Below are 20929 nucleotides of genomic sequence, written 5' to 3'. Positions count from 1 at the left end.
AGTCCTGGAATTCCCTCCCTAACAATATTCTAGATGCATATAAGAGACTGCAAATACAGGAATCTGGAGCAAAAAGCAAACTAGTGGTTGATGTACCTCAAGAACTGCAATGGTTCACGATAGTGGATCACCACCACCTTCACAAGGGGAGTTGAGGATGAGCAATTACTATAAAGCCCACATCCATTAGATGAATAAAAGTGTGAAGGGGTAAAAACCATCCTGCTCCAAACTCTTGTGTTCTGTAATCCTGTAAATATATTAGGGTGCTTAATATATATTAGCATTGTTAGATATTTAAAATAAATAAAGCTCTGAACACAACTTTTTAAATAAAGAAGAAATTCTCATTTTTAGGTCGAACTGAAGCAGCAATATTTCTCTTAAAGATTGGTTGTGACGCTGGTGCTTTGGATGCCTTTGATCAAAGTTGCTTGAATGTGATGTTGCTTAACATGCCTAAAGTGGTAAGATATTTATTTAAATTCTTTAGATTTTCTGTAAAAGATTGATTTTATAAAATGTGCTTAATTTTGGCATATAGCATTAATCCAGTATAGTGTGATTCTTTACTGATAGGTAAAAATTCTGGGATAGTGTTTAGCCACATGCAAGCCTGATACAAATTATGCTTGTTTTGAATAGTATTCCTCAATCTCAAGAAGTAGTAGTTGAAGGTGGTTAGAAAGTTGTTTTTGATTAGTTGCTCTAAACATGTACAAGTTTACCAGCTGCCGATTGTAGTCTCCTGCGCATTTGGTTCAATTGATTTGTGCAACCCATTTTCTAGTGGGCAGTACAATCAACAGTTGGTGCCCTTATGTACATTTAACATTAGTGATCGTGTGTAATGATAATTCAACATCCTACAGAGTGCCTCTCATCCAGCCAATTTCCCACTTCTGATTTCCATTCTGTTGGTCACAAGTTGTATTTGACCTACTGTTTATGAATGTCTCACACTGCTGAAGTGAAGCAAATCTAGGGCACAATATACTGGAATTGAACCACAGAAAGATAACTTTTTGCTAAGGATCTGAGGTCACAAAATTATAGATTTCATTCTATGGTCTACATCACAAAATTAGTTTATAATTAGTTCAATAAAATTCCCTTCATTGTAATGTATGGTTATTTCTCTGGTGAATGCTTAAAACATTGAATTCTCTGCATCAGCAATAGATTGTCATCTTGAACATGTATATTGAACTAATCTAACAGCTTCCAGCAACAAACTGTCTAGTTCAGCCGTCAAAATGTTTTTTCGCTTTTATCAACAAAAGATTAAAGCTATTTACAGCTGCAATTATGAAGTTTGATGTGGATGAATAAGATACAATTTGGAAAATCGAGGCTCACTTTTCTTGGAAGCTGACGTGTTTTGAGATTGAGAAATATTAAAAGCTAGGAAGTGTCATGTACATACTCCTTTTTTTTGAAGACTTTATTTAAAATTTTATAACATGAATACAACAGAGAATTACATTTAAAGAAAAATTTAAAAAAATAATAAAAAAAATTAAAATAGTATGATTACAATATTACATCAGAAAACTACACAAAATAACCCCCCCCTGGTTAATTGTAACACAATATTAATAGTCTAACTTGAAATTAGTCCAACCCTCCCCCCCCAAATAAAGAGTGAAGAGTTAATAAAATTAACAATATTATATATGGGAAAAAAAAGATAAAACTTAACCTAAAAAAAATTCCAACAACAAAAAAAAATTGTCAATACTAAAATATCACGCTTAAACATATATTTAAATCAAACTTAAATGCATATAATTATCAAATGGAGTCCACTTTAACTTATAAAAAGACATCTTATCCTGAATTGAAAAAGATATCCTTTCCATAGTCAAACAAAAAATCATTTCCAAATACCACTTATCTAAAGTTAGTATATTTCTATCTTTCCAAGTAAGTACATTTCTTAGTCACGACTAAAGCTAAATAGATAAATGAAATCTGATAATCCTCTAAACCTAAATCAATTAATGATTGCATGTTCCCTAATAAAAATATATCTGAATCTAATACAAGATGAATATTATAAACTGTTAAAAATAGATTGAATACCTTTCCAAAACTGTTGCAATCGATCACAAAGTCAAACAGTATGCAAAAAAGTATTGGCCGTCTGATCACATCGAAAACAAGAATCCAACTTACTAAGACCAAATTTTGGGGGCGTGGCAAGATGGCATAAGGATCAGACGTGCCTTCCAGTCCTCTCCTGACTCTATCTTATTGTTTTGTCTAGAAATGCCCGTTAAAATTCTTTAAAAGTTTAGATAATTTCAGTGCTGTTAATTTAACTTATGATGGTACAATTGGTGAAAAAGAGCAAACAAAAACGAAAACAGATCATCAAAAAACTACATTTTCCAAAAGTTCAAGTTTTGGAGCCTACCTGCAGGAAAGACACCGGGACTCAGCGTGAAATGGATCCCAGGAGAGAGGTACAGTGTTCGGATGTAGAGTTCTATGTTACATCGGTAGAGCCCCCTAAAGAGGGCACCAAACAGCCTTTAGAACAAAGAATTACTCAAAGGCATTTGTCAACTGTAGAGGTGGCGCTGCAAACTGCACCTCTTGAGATAGAAGAACCTATACAACTTGATGTACTGGGAGAACTTAATACATTATGGACTGGGGAAAACCCCGGCCAGCGTCCTCCAGTCACTGCTGGAGAAGCTGTGGCTGGGGTTTCCATGCGTAGTCATACTACAAGGAAGGCAACCAGAATGAAGGAAGGAACAGAAGATCCTTTGGTTATGCAGAAGAAGCAGGAATCTGTTGAGCCAAAATCTCTTCCAATTGAAAAGATTTTTGTGAATCTTGAATCTAAATTATCTTGTACAGTGCAGGGATTATCCAAGATTATGACTGAACTTGGTACTAGGTTTAATACTTTGGTGAAAATACATTCTCAACAAATGGCTGAGTTTGGAGCTTTTAAGCTTGAAGTGAGAGATAAATTTAATTCGTGAAGAAGATATAGACAAAATACGGGATCAAGTTTTTGATGTGACCAAAATAGTCGAAGACTTACAAACTCAAAATAAAAATTTGTTGAAAAAGATTGATTATTTGGAAAACCAATCCAAATGGAACAATATAAAGATTATTGGTTTGCCGGAAGGTATGGAGGGACCAGACCCAAGAAAATATTTTACTGAATGGATTCCACAGGTGCTGGGTCAAGAACATTTCCCGGAAGGTATAATACTGGAACGTGCTCACAGAGCCTTGCGTAGAAGACCTATTTCAGGTCAAAATCCAAGACCTGTTTTGGTTCGTTGCTTGAATTATTACGACAGAGAAATAATTTTACGAGTGGCTATTAGAAATGCACAACAGAGAAAATCACCCTTGATGATTCAAAATAATCGAGTTTTCTTCTATGTGGATTTGAGTCAAGAAGTTATGTTCCAACGACAGGAATTCAATCCTGCTAAAGAGTTGTTGTGGAAGAAAGGTTACAAGGCAACCTTTAGATATCCAGCTGTTTTGAAGGTTTTTCAAGATGGTTACCAACCAAAGTTCTTTGATTCTCCAAAGGAAGCTATAGCATTTGCTCAAGAGCTGCCAATTACTCAGTTTCAACAGAGACAGTCTGCCGCGATCTCTAAGGAGACAAGAGATGGAAGAAAAGAGCCGTGCTCCAAGAAGGAATGGTTGTAATGGTGACTCGGCAGTTGGAGCTGATTAAAAGAGTTGTCCTTTTTTTTCTAATTTTTTTTTAAAAAGGGATATTAAATAATGATGATGTTAGTTTAAGATGAAGTGAGAGTTGGAGAGAACTGGATGGGCACTATTTCCTGAAAGTCATCGGCTTCGTGTGAGTTATCTCACCCCCATTTTTTTTGGGAGTTACTGCATTGCGCAGTTTAGATGGGAGGGTGTATTTTTAACCTCCCACCAGTTTTTTTTTTCCTTTTTTTTGTATTATTAGATTAAAGAGTGAAGGGGTTTTTTTTAAATATAAAAAAAGCATCAAGTATTTGATTGTTTAAAAAAACTAAAAATTGATGTTTTTTTTTTAAAGTTTATTCAGTAGATAAGGAATATCTGAAATTTAAATGTGAATGGGATGGATAAGTTTTTTTATTTTTAACTTTAAGGTGAAAGGAATGGTAATTCTGGTGTATTATTTTGCTCTTTTAGTTATAGAACGAAGGGAATAATGATGAAAGTTATAAATTGAATTGTACAATTCTTAATGAGGCTTGAATTTTGTTTGTGGTTTATGCTCCATTTGTTGAAGATATAGATTTCATTGTAGATGTGTTATTATTTGGATATCTGAATTTTAACGTAATGATTGGGGATATTTAAATGTGGTATTGGAGCTTTTATTGGATAACTATTCAAGAGTAAAAGGGAAAAATGGTGGAAGAGTACTAAAATTGAATTGTACAATGCTTAATGAGGTTTGAATTTTGTTTTAAGATGGTGGTTTATGTGACTAATATGATGATAGATGTGAAGTTAGTTGATATTTGGTGAAGGTTTATCTTTATAGAGAAAGTTTTTTTCATTTTTTATGCTACAATTTTTTTAAGAATTGATTATTGTTTAAGAATTTTTGATAGATAATGTTACTAACTTTACTAATTTTTTATATTAAGTTTGAGTTAAATATATGTTTCATCTTAACTCCATTTGTTAAATGTATGCATTTAAGTTTGATTTAAATATGTTTTTTAAGTCTGATATCTTAGTATTAATTACTTTTTTGTTAGTATTTTAATCGGTTATGTTTTTGGTTTTTTTTTGTAAGTGGGTTTTTTCTCATATTATTAACTTTATTAATTCTTCACTCTTTATTTGGGGGGGAAGGGGGGTTGGACTAATTTGAGTTGGGTTATTAATGTGTAATAATTATTGGGGAGGGTATAGTTTATTTAGATTACTGATACTGTATTTTAATTTTATTATTTTAATTTTTTTTAATGTAATCCTATGTTATTCATGTTATAAAATCTTAAATAAAGTTTATTTAAAAAAACTAAGACCAAATTTTTTAAAATTTCTCCGGCGTTAAATATAGCTGATGAATAAAATTATAATTAATCATCGTTAGTCTAGCATTAATTAATTTCCGAATACTATTCTGACAAATTTCCATCCAAGCTTCTTCAGCTATTTTATGTCCTAAATCTTTTTCCCATTTCAACTTATCTTTATCCCAATCTTTTTTACTATCAATTTCTTGTAAAATACAATGCAAATCAGATATGTATCCCTTTTTTGGTATTGAAAGTACATATTCTTCAAAACTAGATTCAGGCAATAAAATCATATGTCGACCACATAACTGTTTTACAAAAGATCTTAATTGATAATATACAAATATAGAATTTGCACTAATACCATATTTCCTTTGTAATTCGTCAAAGGAACAAAAACAACCCTCAGAAAAACAATCAGATATTTTTTTTATTCCCTTCTTTTCCCATTGTTTCAAAGTGGGATTGGAGACCGTAAAAGGAACAAGTTGATTATTATATAATGGCAATCTTCCAGAATATATATTTTTAAGTCCAAATTTTTTGAGTTTATTTGTCCATAAATTCAATAAATGTTTCAATATTGGTACATCATAAGTTCGTAATAAATTTTTATTCCATTGAAACAAAAACTCATGAGGAAATTTTTCTAAAATAACCGCCATTTCTATCTTTACCCAACTAGGTGGGTCGTCCATATTCATTAATGCACTAATAAATTTGAATTGAGCTGCTTCATAATAATGCTGAAAATTCAGTCATCTTAAACCTCCAAATTGAAAATCCCACATCAATTTTCTCATTGCTACTCTCGGAAATTTTCCCTTCCATAAGAATTCTCTAATCGCTTTATATAAGTCCTTAAAAAAAACTTTAAAAAAAAAGGAATTGATTGAAACAAATATTGTATTCTAGGAAAAATATTCATTTTTATGGTATTAATCCTCCCTAGTAAACCCAAAGAAAGATCCCTCCACCTAATCAAATCTAATTTTTTCCTTTTTATTAAAGGAAAATAATTAATTGAATATAATTCTTGAAATTCCGTATTAACATTAATTCCTAAATATTTCATTTGTGTAGTCCACTTCAAATTTGTAATATTTTTATATACTGAATAATCATCTTTACAAATTGGCAAAATTTAACTTTTAGCCCAATTTACTTTGTAACCAGATAATTGGCCATAAATTTCTAAACATTCTTGAATTGCAGGTAAAGAAATATCCGGATCCACCAAATAGAATAAAACATCAGCAAATAAATTAATCTTGTATTCCTCATTCAGAACTCTCATACCTTTAACATTTTCATTTTGACATATTAATTGTGCTAAAGGTTCAATAACTATAGCAAATAAAGCAAGTGACAACGGACATCCTTGTCTAGTAGATCTTGTCAAACTAAAAGATTCTGAAATTTGGCCATTAACAGCAATTCTAGCCTTCGGGCTATTATATAAAGCCTTTGTGTACATACTCCTTAACCGAATTAATGAAACTTGAGTTGTGTCACTTCTGTATTCCACAGTTCTACTCTTGAGCCTGTTTTTTTGGTTCCATTACCACATCCCTCTTTACTTGTTATAGCCCTCACTATTTCTTTCTCCTACAGCACATTGTTGTAATGGTGATTGCATACCCTTCATTTATGAGCTTGAGTGATATGGAGTCTAGAAATTCACATCAGACAGAAGCATATTTTTGCTTTTTCAAAAAAAAAAATCAGCATTCTATCTTCTCAGGAGCATGCAATTTCACTGGACTAAGCTAGCACGGTTGAGTCCTCAGTATAAATTACTTGGAATCAATGCTAATAGAAATATGTGCTTGTGTTCTTGTGAATTTTAAAACCATTCAAGTGGTAGATTTGTCTAAATTCAACTTAATTTTATCATGAGTAAAATGTAATTGTGACAGTTTCCAAGTCTTATTGTACCACTCAGGAAATTTGGCAATGCACGTTTGCTTGTGGAGGAAGTTTGAGGTCATGCTTAGGACTCAATGCAACAAAGGTGGCTGCTCCCTCAGTGTTCAAGTTTTGACTGAGAATGTGATGCACCTCAGTTTTTGAGTATGTTTATATGACTCTTCTGTCCTGAAATCCAAATTATTGTAAATTTGAGACCAGCACTGCCCCAACTGCAGGAACTATCCATCCTTCCCTGATTTCTAACTCCTAGTTATGTGGTTCAATTCAGCATGGCTAAGGCCAGGGTACCACCAGGAACCACACAGAGAATACCCTCATGTTAATCAAGATAAGATTCTACCGTCAGCATCAGTTTAGTGGTGCATGATGGCATGCACTTTATTACGGTATGCTGCATCAGGAGAGAACAGGCAGGAGGTACTGGAAGAGGAAGATGATGAACCCAGAGAGGAAGATTATGAAGAACATTATCCGAGAAGTATAAGAGTCCTGTGATATGTTTGAAATGGGGAGCCTTCTCTGGACTTTCTTTCAGTCAACCTTGGATACTTGTGTACACCCTCCACTGAATTGCAACATTTTCACACCTCAAATTCCAACATGGAAATAATTGGCATGTGATAACTATTTGTTCTTAGCAGGTGAAAAACATCACAAAATTTTGTTATAGCATTTGTTCTACTTTGGTGTACACATGCTGAATAAAATACTCAAATTATTATTAAAGGACACATTTTGTTAGAGGACAGAACCTCACACAAGGCTGCTGTGATTGACAGTAATTTCTATTTATGGACTTTGCCTTTTGTTCTTAATGCCGAACAGTTCATGAAAGGTTGATCTCGATTATCATTACATTTCAGGTCAACTACCTGCATGGAGAGAGAAACAGAATTAATATTTTAGGTTGAAGACTCTCAGAACTGGGAAAGAGAAAAAAAAGTTTGATTCATAATTCTGCTAAATGGTCTTTAACCTAAAGTGCTAACATATTTTCTCTTTCCACAGGTGCTGCCTGACCTGTTGAGTGTTTTCAGCATTTTCTATTTTATTTCAGATTTCCAGTAGATACAATTTATTTGATTCTCATAACATGACAAGAAATTGTTGTTCGAACCTGAAAAGAATGGGCTTCTGATTGATGAAACCACATGATGACAACATGTTGCTGATCAAACTGAAATTTGCTTTGGCTGTTGCAGGCTTATGTGGTGTGTTTTGTGCCCAATCAATTGTAACCATGGAGTAACTACTCACCGTTGAATAAACTACACCCCATCTCAACAGACATCTATACTTCAGGACCAGTATAAAGTCATTTCATTCAATTCACTTTTAAGAAGTAGTGTAATCATGGGTGATCATAAGGCAATGACATCCTTACTTCACAGGTCAAAGCCATTCAAGATTTTTCTGACAAATGGCTACCTTTCACACTGCAAAAGACTAGTTCATTATGAGGAGGTGCAACTCTTTACCTGCTGTATCTGAACAATTTAAGTGAAACAGTGATTTGGGAACTAAAATAGTAAACCTTTATCAAAAAAGCGGTGGAGGAGATCCAAGTCTCTCACTACAGAAGAGAACTGAATGATGAGTCCATTTAAAAATTTAAGCCAATGAATTTTTGTTGGGCAATGTTATAAACAATATATAAAAATATTGTCTAATTAAAAAATAGAATTAGCCAAAGAATATTGTGGCCCTCTGTTTCTTTGCAAACAATATAGAGAGGTGTTGGAGATGAGTACTAGCTAGATGAGACTTGTAATAGACAGGAGTGCCAATTTCCTTCAATTTTGTATATTAATCTTATTATTGATTCTCCTCTCCTCAGGCATTTGATGCATTAAATCAGTTCTACTTATTTGATCATACAAACAGAGTTCAGTTCTTTTACCTGAAATACCTGGAGCCAGATATCTTTGAAGGTGCGATTTATTTTTCCAAGTGATCTAGTATAGTTTTGAGGATGTTTATTTAAAGAGATAATTGATTATGTGATTATTATGCTGGATTTTCACTGGCACTGTTGAGTTGAAGCAGTTCATTGGATAAAAATATTAATACCCCTTGCAGTCAATTCATTTGACATCATCTTTGGAAGGGCCATCATTGGATTTTTAAATTTTATGCCTGAATCACATAATTTTTTAGTGATGTCCCTTGTTTCGGGGTTGAGAAAGATCAGAAATTCTCCATCAGTAACAACAATTGCATCCTGGGTGACCATTCTATTGGTCTACTTCCCACTCCTGAGAATGGTTCTCTTCTCTCTGGACATCCTTCAATGGCATGCCTCAGGAAACAATCTTATTATCTACTTGCATTCTACAAAGCCTGTGATATTACAGCCATGTACTCAAAATTGACTGGGTCACCCAAATTTTAAATCTGCCCTCTTTATTTTGTCTAAAAGAGAGGTGGGTATATTTTTCTAAAGTCTGGATTGCCGTTTGAATTTTATTTATGGATTGATTTCTCATTACATTTACTTGCCATTCAGGGGTGATCTACATGTTATTTCATGTTTATTGTTTAAGAATAAAGCCAACAGTGCTAACACTGAGTCATGATTTACTGCTTGTTGGAACAACCAGAATTTAAAATTTAGAACTGTTTTTACTTTCAGAGCAAGAGAAAGGCAAAAAACAGGCAGTAAGTACTGAGTGGACATGCAGTAGTTAAATGTCAAGTATGCAATAATTTACTGAATCTTACTTTTCTTTTCTTTGGCTTGGCTTCGCGGACGAAGATTTATGGAGGGGTGATGTCCACATCAGCTGCAGGCTCGTTTGTGGCTGACAAGTCCGATGCGGGACAGGCAGACATGGTTGCAGCGGTTGCAAGGGAAAATTGGTTGGTTGGGGTTGGGTGTTGGGTTTTTCCTCCTTTGTCTTTTGTCAGTGAAGTGGGCTCTGCTGTCTTCTTCAAAGGAGGTTGCTGCCCGCCGAACTGTGAGGTGCCAAGATGCGCGGTTTGAGGCGATATCAGCCCACTGGCGGTGGTCAATGTGGCAGGCACCAAGAGATTTCTTTAGGCAGTCCTTGCACCGCTTCTTTGGTGCACCTCTGTCTTGGTGGCCAGTGGAGAGCTCGCCGTAAAACACGATCTTGGGAAGGTGATGGTCCTCCATTCTGGAGATGTGACCTACCCAGCGCAGTTGGATCTTCAGCAGCGTGGATTCGATGCTGTCGGCCTCTGCCATCTCGAGTACTTAGATGTTGGTGATGAAGTCGCTCCAATGAATGTTGAGGATGGAGCGGAGACAACGCTGATGGAAGCGTTCTAGGAGCCGTAGGTGATGCCGGTAGAGGACCCATGATTCGGAGCCAAACAGGAGTGTGGGTATGACAACGGCTCTGTATACGTTAATCTTTGTGAGGTTTTTCAGTTGGTTGCAACAAAACTAATCTGAACCAGTCAGACCATCAATCAATTTAATAATTTGTTTGCATAGCTCTGCCAACAAAAATTTTTAAATTCATTATCTTTATAACATTATGTTGAAACAAAACTAATTTTGCTTTAGCTTTATACATATATTTTAAAAGTAGATTGTGCCTGTATATTTTGATTTATAGTTGTGTAGCAAGTTGAGATTCATTTATCTTAAAAATGTAAATTGCTACAATTCAAATTGCTACAATTCAAATACTGCAATTTACTTTTCATTTCTGATGTACAATTAAAATGTATAGATTTTATTCCAGAAAATCTGAAGAGATATTTTCTATCATAAATCTTCTCCACCAACTCTCAACCCACATTTCCTCTATCATAGTTGTCATAATGAGCAGCTATTGTCCTACACTTCTCAGTTTTCCTGTTTTACCACTCTGATGAACTCAGGACAAGTTGGCTGAAAATTAACATGGTTGACATGACAATCATAGAATATAAGAAAGATAAAATTCATGAAAGTAACTCGTGCTGAACTGTCATATACTATTTGAAGACCAATAATCATGAAGTACTAAGAGCCAGTTGGACATTGGGGAGGTGGGTGGGTAAAATAGGAATGCTAACTGAACTGCTTTTAAAACATTTTTATTTATTATTAGCTTGACCTGATAGTGAAGCATCAAATATTTAATGTCTTAAAACATCCTGTTGTTCAACACTTCATTAATTTGAAATGGAAGAAATATGGATTGTAAGTAAATATTTTGTAATCTGTCATCATTAACTGAAGTTTTCAATTTTACTTGCAAGCGTGCAATATTTATGCCTGATTTTTCAGTCTTCAATCTAGTTTAGCGAGCTGAAGGTTCTTGTTTTCCCGAAGGAGATTAACCTTTCAAATAATTTGTGTGCACAAATACTTGAAGCAGATTTTCTACAAGAATTCTGAAGGGAGTTGGATGAATTCCTTGTATTGGCTTCTATGAAGAGAAGTGTAGTTAAGTTATTGAGCGATGCACCATGTTCCCATTGCTTTTTTAAAATAAACATATTTGGGTTACAATGGAACTTCCCAAAACACAGCCTTTCATTTAGCAGAAATTCACAAACCACTACCCCAAAATTTGAGAGATTAAAAAAAATAATAATTTACTCTCTCAGAATTTGTGAAAAAAGTAAAATATAAACCCCAAATCTCTCATTTTACAACTCGTGTTTTTTGACACCGGGCCAGATGGTGTGGTTTCACATTGCAGAAAATCAAGCTATAGTCTGTTTACTAGGAAAGCAAACCACCCTCCTCCACCTCTGAAATGCAATTCTTGTGAGAATCCACAAGGATCATCTTTCTTATTTAGTTCCAATACAGCACAATGCTACAAATTTAGTGAATATGCTGCCTTTTCCTTCTGCTTTTTGTATCATCCACCTATCACAATATGCATTTTAATCCCGACTTCTTTATTGGACTGTGCGCTTGATTACTAACGAATAGTCTTGATGTGTATGTGGAGCACTAGAAAATTGGACATCGGCTTCATAAGGGGATTTTTAAACATTATTTGAATTATTTAAGGATTGAGTGATTAATTACACAGACCTTTGTAGCTGAGAACTTTTTAGCAGTTTTTGGGCTGCTCACAAGTATTTTTTAATTCTTCAATTAAAGAGCTGGAATAATGAGAAAATCATGATTTTTGACTTCATGCTATTTAATGGATGTTTGCTTTTTTAATCATCCCATTGAAGTGTCTTTAACCAATGTTATTTGACAATTTTAAAGCTTTTATTTTGTCAGAAACTCCTCAGTTGAGGATAATATTCTAACTAATGAGTTTCATCAGCAGATATTGCTGTGCGAATGTTTGTTTTATTTTGATGCTGAGGTGAGCTATAAACTCCATAATCAAGACACGACCATATAGTTTTGTGAAATTGCCTCTCTCATTGCTTTTTCATTCTGATTTTCTTGAAATCCAGGTTTTGTTATCCTCATTGATAGTAACTCCAAGGGGCCACCTAACTTTTTTTATAGTTGAAATATGATGGAGTGGAAGGGTTTGATGCCATGAAAGTCTTGGAGATGTTGCTCAGAAATTGAACGATGCAGATTTATTTCTGTCACTAATCCAATATTCTTTTACCTAAAAGATATTTTTAAAAGGCGCTTATTAAACTGAACACTGCTCTGAGAACTAAAGCAGCATTGTTGAATTTCCTCTGAAACTGACATTGTTGGTTTCAACATCGTGTTCTAATTGATGCATTGTAGATTCTGATAGTTCTCAACATATATCCTCTCAAAGTGACTTCTCATGAAGCACCACTCTTTTAGCTGCAGGAAGAGCTTCCAAGCCAAATAAACATTCCTGGCTGCCGCTGACTTTTCAGTTTGCTGCTTATTAGTGCATTAAGATGTAGTTCATGATGAGTTTATTGTCATGTACTGTACAATGTACATAAGCACTGAAATTCTTATTACAGCTGATCAGTACTTGCAAAAAGAAACTAGGATAGTAAGCTGATTGAATTAAATTAAGAGATAATAAATACACCACGTAGATAATAAGTATTCACAGTAATCCTAGTGCAATCAAGTAATTTGCAAGAGTGCAGACTATCTTTTTGTACTATCGGAGCAGTCTATGATTAATGTGCCAAGAAGTTCGAGTCCAACAGCTGTTTAAAAAAATTATTCTTGAGCTGAGATGTGCTGGTTTTCAAGCTGTTGTATTTCTGCCTGAAGGTAGCAATGAGAAGAAGTTGTGACCAGGATGGTGGGGGGGGGGGGATGGTTCTTTATGATATTGGCTACCTTCTTCAGGTACCACCTCACATAGATGTCTGCAATGGATGGGAGATTAGTCTGTGATTGTCCTAGTTATATTTTCTACCTTCTACAGCTGCCTTGTTGATTGGCACTTGAAATGCCAAACCAGCCTGTACTTTACACAGTACACCTGTAGGTTTGATAGAATATGCGACAACATGCCAAATCTCCTCCTAAATTAGAGGCATTGGTGTGTCGTCTTTGCAGTCACTTCGGTCTACTGGCTCCAGGAAAGGTCTTCTGAAATATGAGCTCCCAGGAACTTGAAGGTTTTGATTCTCCATCTCTTTTCCATCATTGCAAACATGTGATTTTTAGAGCAAGGTTGTTGTTCTGCCACCATCAATATTCCTTGATGTCCATCCCATATTTTGACTCATCACTTCCAGTTATTCAGGTAACATGAGTGATGTTGTAATTTGGATGATGTAATATACAATTGTGAAGGGACAAACATTTAAAGGCTTCATTTCAAGAATCTGACATTTTCAGTCAGAGGTGAGCCAACTGATCTCAGTACTTACTGTACAATGTATTGAAGGAGAGATGCATTTATCACTGTGTGAAGGTTCAAGTAACCAGATTTACCATTTCTACTCACGACTCAATGACTTCTGGTCATTGTGCAGAAACTGTAGAATGTCAATGTCTTGCTTTCCCTTTTTTCTACCTTCCCTTTTTTTCTACCTTAACATTGTCAAGGCAGCTAACAAACTGATTAAGCAAATTACCAAAGCGTCTCTGTTCCTCCAACTGTAATCTGGAATGGAGCACAAGTTTTAATAAAGAAGGATTAGGATGTCACTTCAGACATTAAACACCTTTAAATATTTGAATAAATTTTTAAAAACTAGTGATTGTACACTACAAAGTAATATCATCTTGGGGTATAAATTCATTGTCCTCTGTGCAAGTTCACTGGAATCAGTATAATTAAATTCTATTTGAATATCAGTGGTCATATTGTAATGAAAAATCTTTTTCTAATTTAAGAAGTGCAGAAGAGCTTTAATAATTTAAATTAATTTTCAGTTTTGGAGCCTTCATAATATTGCTGTTAAAATTTTTCTTCATCATCACTTGGACGATCCTCATGACTGTAGTACAGTGGGAGAAGAGAAGAAATTACACTTTCTCTCAGGTAAATTTTAAATAAGAAGAATATCACAGAATTACCATTTGAAAAGTACCAGCTCAGAATGATTGCTGTGTACATTCTTTCTGTTTTTAATCAATATTTAATTGCCATTAATAAATCTAGCAAAGAACTTGTACTTCTTTGGGAAATAAATTATGGAATGTTTCACCAAAATTGCTTGTTATTACCTTAAGCACATGGACAGCTATGATACAAATACTTCCACAATTTATTGCTGAATCTCTGTAAAACATTTCAATGAGGTGTTAAAATATTATAAAACTTCCTGGTTTCACTGGAAATTCTGTGCAACTAAGGTTAAGAAGGATGGGAAGGCCTTAGAAGAGGTGAAAATCATTTTATTAGAATGGAGCAGTTAGTGTTGCATTTGATAAAGTAAGGAAGGTTCAGCAAGGATTTAATAGCAATGTTGAAAACCATGATGATCAGAATAAAGTAAATAAACCCACTGGCAATAGGATCAGGATTTAAAATAAATTAATCTTTATCTTGAACTCAACAATTGCATCCCCACTGCCATTTTTGGGGAGAGAATTCCAAAGACTTGCTGTTCCTTGGGTGGAGAAATGTCATTTTGTCCTGAATTTGCAGACCCTGTCTGCTAAATATGCCACATATTATTCCTCAAGCTCAAAGGGATCCCTCTCACCTGCAAAAACTCATGAAATTGGCCAAAAATATGTTAAATGCCGTGCCCCCCCCCCCCCCCCCGCATCCCATGCTGTAAAAAGGATCGTTAAATTCCTAGCGGGAACTGAGAGAAAAGCCTCCAGCTACCATACTTTTGTTGAACTGATCACTGGATTAGGTGCCAGACCTTCTCTGAACTCTCTCCATGGTAGCCACAGAACAGCAGCGGGAAAGGCCATCGTGATGCTAAGGGGCGTGTGGCAATCTTAAATGTAGGAGGTCACCCACCAAGCCCCAGACAACTGCAAAGTGCAGTATATCAAAGAGGCAGAGCTCACAGCATGTGGCTACTTTGTGCATAAAATAGAAAGGCTGCTGTCTGTAATGGAACAGACAGGAACAGGATTTCAGATATCCTGAGCATTGAAAACGGAGACTGCCAGATGTTGTGCATGAGATGCCATTTGTCTCAATACAGACCCCTTAAATGACCTCTCATCTGCAAATCCGAGCAACACGCCACTAATTTTTGTCATTAACGATTATGGAGATTGAACCCAAATCTCAATGCATGAAAATGAGGGAAAGCTGCGACTTGTGGTGTCAGTAAATGGGATGCTAATGACAAAAAAAAATCAGATGCACTAAAATAAATAGCACACAGAAATGTCCTGGCCAGTTACCCAGTAGGGAATAATTTCACCCATGTGTTAGCACAGGTGTGATCACCAAGATTGGGATAGAATGGCCAAATGTTTTCATTTGCAAGAAGATTTATTTCAATCCCTATTTGGATTTTAGGATTGGTGGAAAATTATTCTCAGTTTTGGGTGCATCTTTCAACTTCTCTTGTTTGTTGGAGTGGAAATGATAAAATTCATTGACTCAAAAAAAAAGTTAAAATGGTGGAAAAAGAATGAAAAACAGAAAATTCTTCAAGACAACAAATTTTGTCATCCATGTTGGCCTTTGGTAATTATTTTGTTCTGCTAAATATTCATTTATTAAATGTTATAAGTATGAATCTTAATTCTTCATTTTCTAATTTTCTTGTCAGTGATTCTCCAAAAAAAATTCTCCCTTTTCCACTCAGAAACCACCCTGCAGCCTTCTCCACACAAAAACCTGTTGAAGTTGACTTGTATCTCTACTGTTGGAAGCACTTGCATACAGCCACCTTTTGGAATTTATTTGTAGTTTGAAACATAATATAAAAATGCAGTCCTTGTTTTCTGACCTGAGAAGTAAAATGTGGTGTCATAATGCTGCTGAAGAGATCGATAGAAAATTTGTGAATGGACCTCATTTGAATGAAATAGATGATCTGGCCACCAACTAGGTACACTACTCTCTCTCTCTCTCTCTCTCTCTCTCTCTCTCTCTCTCTCTCTCTCTCTCTCTCTCTCTCTCTCTCCTCAGATTCTGCTTGATCTGTTCAGTCCTCCAACAGTTTTATTTTGCTCTGGATGCACCAATAGTTGGGGCCTGGTGAGTTCTGGGTGGTCCCTTGTCCACTCCTAAACAGATTCTAGGTAGGTGTTGGGAAATTAATTTCGGGGCATAGTGTCCAAATCAATCCTGATTGAGCACTTTTTTGATGACTATCAAGCAGATTTCAAACCATTAAAATGTTTATGGCCATGTTGGTTTATCTGGTTAACCATTGAAAACATGGTTCAATTGGGCAGATCTTTTTCATCACTGTTAAAGAATTATTTTAGCAATCTTTCAGTTGTTATTTTTAGTAAAGGGACTTTATGGGTTACATCAGGGACACTTACACAAAGACAGATCACACATTCATGTTAGCAGATAAGAAAGGTCTTCCAGAGACAGTGTCTCTTCATTCAAAGCAGTAAGAATTTTGGATTGTGCTATTGAAAGACCAGAGAGAATGGATGTTTGCTCCAAGAGACTATTTGCTGATTTGGAGAAGTAAGCAGTTCTCCATCAAAACTTAATAGAATGTTTGCTGGAGAAACTCCTGTATACACAAGAAAGCCATCTGCTGATTAGCTGTCCAGACAACTCCGAAGCATTTCTCATCGACTTTTAGAAGAGAGGAACTTCAAACAAAATCACCAGAGATGTCATGTCACATGATTACACCACTTCAAGAGAATATTTTTAATATTGCACCAGTTTCATCTGAGGTCAGAGATACAGAGACATTCTCAGGAAAGGGTTCTCTGTGGTGTTTTCCTTATCAGGGGAGATGCACAAAATCCACTTCACCTGTCTCTTGGTCAAGTTCATTTGTAATGGTCACTTCATTTAACCCTTGCCTGGGTTGGTGAAATCATTGTATGAAGCACAAGTTCTGAAATCTCCATGCAAGAGAGGAGAATTAGTGAAAAAGTCATTAGTATGAAGAAATATTTCTCTGAAAGTAAATCTGAGTTTGAGAACTTTTGAACAGTAGTTTAAAGACTGAGTTTCAACACAAAAGATTTCTGACTGAACTTTTTAAAATGATTTCTTCAGGATTATGCCTGAATTGTTATGGTTTGGACTCACTCACTCTCAAACCCACATAGTGGGGTTAAGTAAGATTTTATATTATTAATAAAAATAATTGTTTAGAAGAAGATACCATTGGCCTGGTGAATTCCTATTGCTGCTGGTCTTTGTTGTAACAAGCACAAATCTTAATTAATGTTCTCCATTCAGCATTGGCACGATCTTTTACATATACAAGGCACTGATCATTTCAATTAGGCCCCTAATTAATATATCCTTTATTTTTCTTCACATATGTTTTCTCCTTTTTGTCAATTTGACTTCTGCATTCTTAAACTGCATCTAATTCTATTTTTGAATGGCAGGAAAGCTTGAGTTTGAGGAATTGAGGTGTTCTTGTCTCCTAACAGCTACATTCTGGGATAGAACTAATAAGCTGCACTCCTAGAGTTGTTGCATGGGGAGCACTTCAGCCTGTGCTTCAGCAGCTGTTGTCTGATACTCCAGTCAACAACATTAGCTTTTGGATGTTTGTTCACTCATGCTTCCACTAATGCCCAGTACAGGTCATATCTAAATTCTCCGTATGCTTGGATTGAATGCTAAAAATCACCAGATAATTTGGATATCAAGATTTCTAATCCTCTGCTTTATCTTCATATCTAGAATAATAAATGAGATAAATAACTTGCTGAGGAATAGTTATTTCAAAAGGACAGGAAAGAAGAAACAGAATGTGCTACCTAATAGGATTAGAGTCAGAGTGATGCAGTGTAGATAGAAACATGCCCTTCAGCCCAATGTTACCACTCTTGCAGTATTGCAACAATACTGCAATAAACATTTTATTTTCTCCACATTGCCATCAATCCCTCCAGATTATGCCACTCACCTACACATGGGCAATGTTTAGCAGCCAGTTAACCTCCCAACCTACAGTTCTGGTTTGTGGAGGAAACTGAAGCACCCAGATCGAACCCACTTGATCACAGGGAGAACACTATTCAAGCATCTGACTGAACCTGAGTCATTGGGGCTGTGAGGATGAGCCTGGAGTCAAAATATGCAAGAGGGAACTGATAGATACTACACATCTGAATTTTCAATAAGTATTCAAGAAGGTGCTATGCAAATGTTTAGGACTGGGGCCCATGGGATTGAGGAAAGTATATTAGTATGAACTGAGGCCTGTTTGTAAGACAGGATAATGAATAATCAATAATAAGGCCACAACACTTGGCAATATATCATTAATGACAGATAAAGAATTATAATAACTTCTATTTTGATGACAATACAAGGCAAAATGGGGGGGAAAAAATCAGAGGCTGCAAAGAGATGTGTGAAGTTTGGATCTAGAAAGATTGTATGTTAATGATTTGAGTTGCAGAATAAAGGCTTGTGGCTAAGTTTGTAGATGATGCAAAGATAGCTGGAGAAGCAGTGTATGAGGAGGAAACCGAAGCTGCAAAGAGTTCTCATGCAGGATACACTAAGGTTAATATCAATGTTGATCTGAAGTTGATGATGAAGAAGGCAAATGCAATGTTGGCATTCATATTTACATGAATAGGATGTGAGCATGGATGTGTTGAGGCTTTGTAAGGCATTGGTGAGACCTCACTGAGTACAGGGTATAGTTTTGGACTCCTTACTTAAGAAAGATGTACTGGTATTGGAGAGGGTTCAGAGAAGATTCACAAGAATGATTCCTGGATTGAAGGGATTAGCATATGATGAATGTTTGACAGCTCTTGGACTGTACTCTTTGGAGTTCAGAAGAATAGGAGGGACCTCATAGAAGCATTTTGAAAGGTCTGGACAGAGTAGATGTGGCAAAGTTGTTTCCAATGGTAGGCCAGTCAAGGACAAGTAGGCTCAACTAGAACCGATACAAGGAATTTCTTCAGCCAGACAAAGGTGAATCTATGGAATATGCCACAGGTGGCTGTGGAAACCAGCTTGTTAAGTGTATTTAAGGTAGAAATTGATAGCTATCTGAATAGTCAGGGTTATCAATGGGAAGAAGGCAGGGGAGTGGGAGAATAGACCAGAACATGATGGAATGGTGGAGCAGATTTAATGGGCTGAATGGCCTACTTCTGCTCCCATATCATTTGGTCTTGTGTGTAGTTGAAATGGAACTGATCAGGCCTCTGTGCAAGGTGACCATTCTAGTCAAGGAAAATGGAATCTGTCTCAATGATAGAGAGCTCCAGATGTGATATAGATTTAATTAGGAAGGGATTGGACCAAGGAAATAAATAAATGGAATCAAGACAAGAAGTAAGTTCGATGGGACAGGAACAGGCTGAAAAAAAATAGGTAAGCCAGGATATTTTTCCTTGTTGGTTTTGTGCAGCAGATAAAAGTGGATTTGTGGGAAGGGAGGGATTGAGGGATTAAAAGGCTGGAGCTGAAGAGGATAACCTTTTAGTGATTCGAGGTCTGGGAGATGATGGCCTGATCTTCAGTGGTGGGGGTCACAATCCAAAGGTGGGTCTGAAGTAGGATGGCCCTTCCAAAGGAGGACATGGTCCTAGGTTACCATATGTTACTATACAAAGTGTGTTTGCATTTGTTGTTTTAGCAATACCATTTAAATGTCCTTTGGAATGGCCGCACTAATTATCTGAGAGCAGACACTTGGCTCCAGTGAGATGTCAACTCATCAAACCACAATACCCTAACCTTATTTGGTGCATTTTATGATGACATCTGTGTAGGTTTCTGCATGAATGGAATTTTGCAAGTTTATGTGGGAAGATTAGATTGAGTAAAGGGTATGGGAAAAATTAATATAGTTAATGCTGCATTAGCAGTTCTCAATGAATAGATCTAGTCAGATTAAAAAGCCAGAGTGAAGGTTTCATGTTGATTGTGAAATCTGGAATTGGGAAGGAGTGTCCATGGTCTGGGCTACAATCTCTTGGTCCAAGAAATAGGCCCGGGGCAAAGGTAGTAGAATGTGTATCATATCATGCTGTCCTTGAAATTCATTAATATGAAGATGTAAGGACAAGAAGCTAAGGACTCTACAGAGGTCAGATTACATGGGATCAGAAAAAGGAAGTTTGGAAGGGTTTGTGAAAACATGCCTGGACATGGATCTTGGATGAGGGGTAGAGTGTGTTTAGGGGAAAATGACTGGTGAGGACATTCTTGATGAGTATGAGAAATTATGTGCTGTTGACATTAAGGTCTTTGATATCTTAAAGGAAAAATGAATCTTTTGTGACAGCAACAAATATGAAACAAATTTACAGTATCTGCATCTTTTTAATTTTCTATGATGGGCAATTTCATGTGAAATACTGAAAGAAGATTTACTTCTGAAGCCTTACACTTCCTGAATAGGGGTTAAGCAAGAGGGCAAGTTGATTATTGGACTTCTTACAGATCAGGTACAAGACCCATGACTCAAAGGTATTGTTTACTAGTTTTGGTGACTAGTAAAGTTCAATTTCAATTAAAATATTTGAATATACCATA

At 35.7% G+C, this 20929-nt stretch overlaps 1 protein-coding gene across 5 annotated transcripts in view; it reads left to right on the top strand.

The window, feature by feature from the left end:
* Positions 1 to 20929, top strand: part of LOC138755248 (transient receptor potential cation channel subfamily A member 1-like) — a 157482-nt gene that overhangs the window by 64622 nt on the left and 71931 nt on the right. For 4 of the 5 annotated variants that reach the window (XM_069920883.1, XM_069920879.1, XM_069920881.1 and 1 more), the window contains 6 exons: positions 358 to 467; positions 8791 to 8884; positions 9586 to 9611; positions 11018 to 11109; positions 14221 to 14329; positions 15779 to 15949. In XM_069920883.1, coding sequence (XP_069776984.1) covers positions 358 to 467; positions 8791 to 8884; positions 9586 to 9611; positions 11018 to 11109; positions 14221 to 14329; positions 15779 to 15949 — 602 coding nt within the window. The remainder of the gene's footprint in view (positions 1 to 357; positions 468 to 8790; positions 8885 to 9585; positions 9612 to 11017; positions 11110 to 14220; positions 14330 to 15778; positions 15950 to 20929) is intronic. The other variant, XM_069920882.1, reaches the window with a different exon arrangement.

The sequence above is a fragment of the Narcine bancroftii genome, chromosome 2, assembly GCF_036971445.1.
Source record: "Narcine bancroftii isolate sNarBan1 chromosome 2, sNarBan1.hap1, whole genome shotgun sequence".
NCBI classification, from domain to species: Eukaryota; Metazoa; Chordata; class Chondrichthyes; order Torpediniformes; family Narcinidae; genus Narcine; species Narcine bancroftii.
The sequence above is the reverse complement of the archived record's forward strand: the minus strand, read 5'-3'. Positions and strand labels throughout refer to the sequence as shown.